At 38.6% G+C, this 6,000-nt stretch overlaps 1 protein-coding gene across 1 annotated transcript; it reads right to left on the bottom strand.

Annotated features, from left to right (window-relative positions):
• Window positions 1-460: 460 nt before the first annotated feature.
• On the bottom strand, window positions 461-4,803 carry LOC310716897 (uncharacterized protein). Its single transcript, XM_083524525.1, has 6 exons — window positions 4,591-4,803; window positions 2,519-3,738; window positions 2,124-2,217; window positions 1,765-1,814; window positions 1,580-1,620; window positions 461-1,261 (listed from the first exon to the last, which is right to left on the bottom strand). The coding sequence occupies exons 2-6, from the start codon at window positions 3,734-3,736 to the stop codon at window positions 1,258-1,260; spliced, it is 1,407 nt and encodes a 468-aa protein (XP_083380651.1). The 5' UTR covers window positions 3,737-3,738; window positions 4,591-4,803; the 3' UTR covers window positions 461-1,257.
• Between the last annotated feature and the right edge of the window lie 1,197 nt (window positions 4,804-6,000).

Genomic DNA, 6,000 nt, shown 5'->3' with positions numbered 1-6,000 from the left:
CACACACACACACACACACACACACCTTGATTTGATTTAAGACAATCCTGGATTCTGATTGGCTGGAGGGTGCGGGTAGTTTGCAATCAGTTGAATCAGCGTTCTGAATGATCTTACTGAGCTCAATGGAGGATTTTTGCGTAGTGTAACGATGACCGTTGAAGGAATAATGGCACCAGGGGGTTAACTCCAACAGCTTAATTATCAGTAGAGATACACATAACACACATTCTTTTACACAATACACACAACAAATGTAATCTTCTGGCACTACTTTATCTCTGGGTGTGATTCGGTGCGGCAGAAAATTGTAGCTGTAACTCGATGTCTATAAAATGCATAATGAAAATAAAGCGTTATTTGGATCCATTTAATCGGTTTTGCGTTAAACATCAATGACATTATAGCTGTGGATAATCCTTTATACACACACACACACACACACACACACACACAACGCTAAAGAGTGTAAAAATGTTTATTACAACCTAGACATTAAACAAAGGCATTGGGTGAAATCCTACACACTTGCTCCCAAATCTCAAGCCGTACAAGTTTGTCTCCTGGACAAAGAAATAGTGCAACAGACATAAAATGGTCTGATCACCTGAACAACAATCAAATAAACAAAAACGAAAGATTCCCTGCGTTTCTAAAGTGCCGAAAAGAATGCGTAATCTTTTCAGCTGAGGTTGTTCGTCCATCAATAAATACACATCCACACGAATCGAAATGAAACATAAATACGTTTGTGTACAGTGCATACGGTGGCGTCTGAGCAGAGCAGACCAGACACTCCGGCGTCTCACACTGCCGGAGGACCAGTGCGAGAAAAAGTCCCAACAATCACCAAAATCATCGGTCAATATATAGATTTATATGGGTCACCAAAAACATTTCATCCAGCACCTGTTTATAGTCAAGTATTAATAAATCACCATTTTAGTGCAAAAAAAACCCTCATTACTTAAAAAAAGAAGTGAACAAATGTCCGGCTTTTAGAAGCGATAAAGAAAAGGAGGTGGAGGTGTGATGATCCTTCACTGAGATCTTTAAATATCCAGGTGTTTATTGTTGTTTTTTTTTAAAAGGCAGCAGCAGTGAAGGTGAAGGCAGTTTGATTTCCTCTGTGATCGAGGAAAAATGTAAACACTTTGATTTTTTACATACAGAAAAAAAAGAAGAAAAAAAGACAAAGAAAACCCTGTTTTTAATGTTTTTTCCCCTCAGAATCAGGAAAATCAGGACGCTGGAGTTTCACCTGTCAGAGGAAACACAAACATTATTATTATTATTATTATTATTATTATGATTATTTCTCTCTCAGTACTAAAATCTCACACTTATATCGCAGACGTTTTCATTCTTTTTATCTACATTTCATTTGCTTTACAATTTACATTCATATATATTTTAATTTGGCTTCATTTGTATCAAGTTTTAATATTTTAGAAAGTCTTCTACTGTTACTATGGGAATGAAAGAACAAGCTGTTACTTGATTCCTTTATCATTTAAATATAAAAATCGAGGATTGTTCTTAAAAAAAACCCGGAATAAACGATGGTCCACAACGTCACCTGTTCTGCATCAGTCTGTTCACACAGAGTCCAGTTTTATTCTGAGGGAAAAAGAACAAAGAAGAAAATTCAGGAGGGATATAAATACTTCATCTTAATGGTGTGTGTGTGTGTGTGTGTGTGTGTGTGTGTGTGTGTGTGTGTGTGTGTGTGTGTGTGTGTGTGTGTGTGTGTGTGTTACTTACCTTGTGCTTTGGACATCTCAGAGTAAAGTTTTCCTCATTAAACACACATCCTATAAATAGAAAGAAAGAAAGAAAGAAAGAAAGAAAGAAAGAAAGAAAGAAAGAAAGAAAGAAAGAAAGAAAGAAAGAAAGAAAGAAAGAAAGAAAGAAAGAAAGAAAGTGAAAACACGATCCAGTTCTTGCAGTAATGTATATAAGACTAAATCAGATTTGGGTCAGTGAGTCAGTGGTTCAGTGAGTCAGTGGTTCAGTGAGTCAGTGGTTCAGTGAGTCGGTGGTTCAGTGAGTCGGTGAGTCGGTGGTTCAGTGAGTCGGTGGTTCAGTTGGTCGGTGGTTCAGTGGGTCACACAGAAGCGTACCGGCCTGGAGAGCGCAGGGGAAATGGTAGTTACTCGAGCAGCCTTTGAAGAAGCATCCCAGCGTAGCACCACCTCTGTGGCAACACGAGCAAACCTGCAACATCCAACATCGTCATCATCATCATCATCATACACACTATAATCACACTATAATCACACTATAATCACACTATAATCACACTATAATCACACTTCATACACATCAGCTGTAACAACTGCATCTGACTGTTAATCTGTTCTGTGACTCCTGTATATAATAATATAGAATTCAGTTACATTTTAAACACTCACCCTATAAATAAACAAACAAATAAATAAACAGTCAGACAGACAAACTAAGGACGAAAGAAAGAAAGAAAGACAGAAAGAAAGAACGAACGAAAGAAAGAGCTCACTGCTTCTTGCGCGAGTCGCAGCGCCTCCTCCAGTCCATACAGTCGTCCTTTGATGAGGAAAACTCCAGATGACCAGATACTGCAGTCCTCATGAACCCAGGTTTCTCTGCTCTTCACGCCGCCGTCCTCATGTCCGTTAATCAGGAGACGTGTTGGTGGTGTATTCCTGTCTGCTCCACATGGATGGTACGGTCCGTGCAGGTCCCCCAACCCTGCGGCGTTGGCCGTCCGTCTGCAGAGGCAGCACACCTCTCCGGTCTGCCCCCTGCTGTCGGACCCCAGACGTCCCAGCTGTAAACAGGAAGTGGTGGGGACGATCCCGGGGGACGCCGCAGGCTGGCGTTGCTGCTTCCTCACCTGAACGTCTTCCTCGAAGTTGACAACGGTGCAGGCGGAGAACTTCACGTGGACATAAGGTGCAAAGGCATTCCCTCTGCCTTCTCTTTTCTCGTCCTTGCAGCTCGTGTACTTCAGCTTGATCTCGGGTCCGTGGGATGGAAACGCCGGCGGAGAGGCAGATGACAAACCGTAGCGCTGCTGCTGCTTCTTCTTCTTCTTCTTCGTCGTATTCGCGCTTGCTTTCTTGCAAGGTCTCGCTCGCTTTCTCTTAGCCTCTGGCGCCCTCTTCTGGCTTGAAGATGACGATGCGGATGATTCCGGTCTGTTCTGCGTGGGGATGAAGACGTTTTCTGTTTCTGAGGTAGACGCTACATTTCTGGATTCCAACGAGTCGCTGTCCTGGAGCACGTCCGAGTCCAGCAGATGTGAGGAATTTTCGGAGACTCTGAGTCTCCTGGAGGTGCCGTCGCTCCCCGGGACGCTGGGAGGCACCTCGATCACATCGCTCTCGGCGCTGGAAATGGATTCGGCACATCCGAATCCGGAACATTCCGAAGACAAGGTTTCGACTGCACGTAACGATGCACTGGAACCCGACAGTGGTGACGGGGTTTCCTCAGGTCCATCGCCGTTCCGTTCGGAATTCCTGATGTCCGTGTTGGTGGTCTGGATGTGGGCGAGTCTGTTAAAGGGCGAAAACGACGACTCATAAATGAAATCTGAGCAACGTGAACGGATTCTGTGGGTCACTGAGGTGCGATCGCTCCGTCTCGGCATCTTCACCAGATCCTCATCCTGCGTGATCCGTTTACAGAGATCCAGAGGCTGCGAGAGATGATCCTGAGGATTCATGAAGCTCAGACGACTCAGAGGATCCATAACTACAGACAAGAGCAGAACCACCGGCATTTTGGGAATAGATTATTATTATTTATTCATACAAATTCTATACTATTTTTTTTATGTATAATATATATATATATATTTGTTTATATTTATTATAATAAAAATTACAAATAAATCACTATATATATATATTTATATCTGATAAATCTTTTCTTTCCTTTTTTTCTTTCTCGATCTCTCTATTCTTTTTTCCATTTCTTCCATTTTTCTTTCTTTTTCCTTTTTTCCCCTCTTTCCTTCTTTCTAACTTTTCCTTCCTTCCTTTCTTTTCTTTTCTTTTCTCTCTCTCTCTCTCTCTCTCTCTCTCTCTCTCTCTCCTCTTCTTTTTCTCTTTCATTCATCTTTTTGTCTCTTATTCTCCTTCCTTTCTTTATTCTTTTTTCTCTTCCTTTTAATTTTTTCCCCTGAATGTTTACCTGTTTTTCTTTAATTTTTCTATCCCATTTATTCTCTCTCTCTCTCTCTCTCTCTCTCTCTCTCTCTCTCATCAGCTTCTTATTACAATAAGTAAATACTTTATTAAAAACACAGGGATGAAAAAGAAATAATTAGAATAAAAATCAAGCCGTTGCTGAAATTATTTTTTAAGAAAAATAATAAAATATGCAAATCAGTTTTCACCTTGAAATATTACAAAATCTTTATTTTATTGTTCAGATAAAATATAAAACGACCCCTCCGATAAAAAAATTATTAAATTGTTATTTACAGTATAATAAATAATATATATGTATTTTTAAAAGGCTTGGAAGAAAAAGGTTTAGCTTAGCATAGCATAGTCATCTTAGCATAGTTAGCTTAGCATTGTTAGCTTTAGCTCGACTTACCGAAGACTCACAGCCCGAGTGTAGGAGCAGCATCCCCACGAACGTCAATAAAGGCACGAATTAGTAAATATAAATATATTTTTAGTGTGAAATAAACCAATTAATAGTGTATATTATTATTATATATAATTGTTTTTTTTTTTTTTTACATTATTTAAACAAATTAGCTCCACTGTGACACAGAGCGCTAACAGATTCAAGATGGCCGCCAGGCACGAGTCACCGTACTTCATTTCAAAATAAAAGTCACCACGTGACTGCAGTGATTTCTGCGGCGCTGCTCGAGACTTCAGAAGACTGATGATGTTTTATATTAAACATTTATTATTTTTTTCTCTTTCATTCTTTCTTACGATTTACCTTTCTTTTTTTTCTTTCTATCCTTTTCTGTTTATTTTATTCTTCCTGTATTTTAATTTGATTTTTATTCTCTCTCTCTTTTTTTTTCTTTTATTCTTTATTTCTTTCTGTCTGTCTTTAATTCTCTCATTTCTTTCCTTCTTTCTTTCATCAGCTGCTATTGCAAAGAAAAGTAAAACCTTTTTTTTATAAATAAATAAAAAAAACCCACAGATGTCATTTGAATTTTTTTTATTCACATTTATTAATTTAATGACAGTAATTTATGTATTTGATCCCAACACACACTCAGTACACTGATTATTGCCCTTTACAGGGTGACGGCATTCACCTCGTTTCTGCCCCCAAAATAAGAAACTCAGACTCCCACATCAACACTGCATCGAGTCACAGCCTAAAACAAACACCAGGACTCGTTTATCAAACTGAGATTTAATATTGATCAGTTATTTAGCATCCTGCTTGTTCAAAAGCCCCACAAACCCAAATAATAAAAAAAAAAAAATAAGAAACTATAAATATTTTATCAGCCAAAATTTTGTAAACATCATTATTTTATCATGGTTTCTTCATAAAAAATAAATAAATGAAATAAGGACTGAATGTAACGAACATGAACCTGCTCTTTTTCTCTACTCAAATTTTTATCCGATAAATTTTTTATTGCATTTTTGATGTCATGGGCTGTTCATTAATAAATTGATAGGCTCATTAATGGGTCGTACCGTGGACGGGTGTTCGTACGAACGTATTTTCTTTATTCGAATTAAAGTAAATATATAATATTTTAGAAGAAACGCTTTAAGTGCGAACATTCACACTAATTCTGCTTAGCCACAGCAGCATTTTAGTGACCGAACTCTCGCTACTGCATGCGGATTAGTGACGGGGCATGAACTAGTGAACGATTCGTTCTTTTTCAACGAGTCTTTAATGTGACTCAGAAAAACGAGTCGTCTCAAACAGTGACTCGTTCATTTTAAACAGGTATTGACAAAAGTGTGATTCGTTCATTTTTAATGAGTCTTTAATGTGACTCAGAACAACGAG

This window comes from Silurus aristotelis (assembly GCF_946808225.1).
Source record: "Silurus aristotelis genome assembly, chromosome: 21".
NCBI lineage: Eukaryota > Metazoa > Chordata > Actinopteri > Siluriformes > Siluridae > Silurus > Silurus aristotelis.
This window is presented reverse-complemented; position numbering and strand designations above follow the sequence as displayed.

Coding starts and splice junctions, on each gene's coding strand:
- LOC310716897 (XM_083524525.1), bottom strand. CDS start 3,736: ATGGATCCTCTGAGTCGTCTGAGCTTCATGAATCCTCAGGATCATCTC. Junction 2,218..2,518: donor TGCGACTCGCGCAAGAAGCA/GTGAGCTCTTTC, acceptor TGGATGTTGCAG/GTTTGCTCGTGTTGCCACAG. Junction 1,621..1,764: donor TGAGATGTCCAAAGCACAAG/GTAAGTAACACA, acceptor TTTTTCCCTCAG/AATAAAACTGGACTCTGTGT.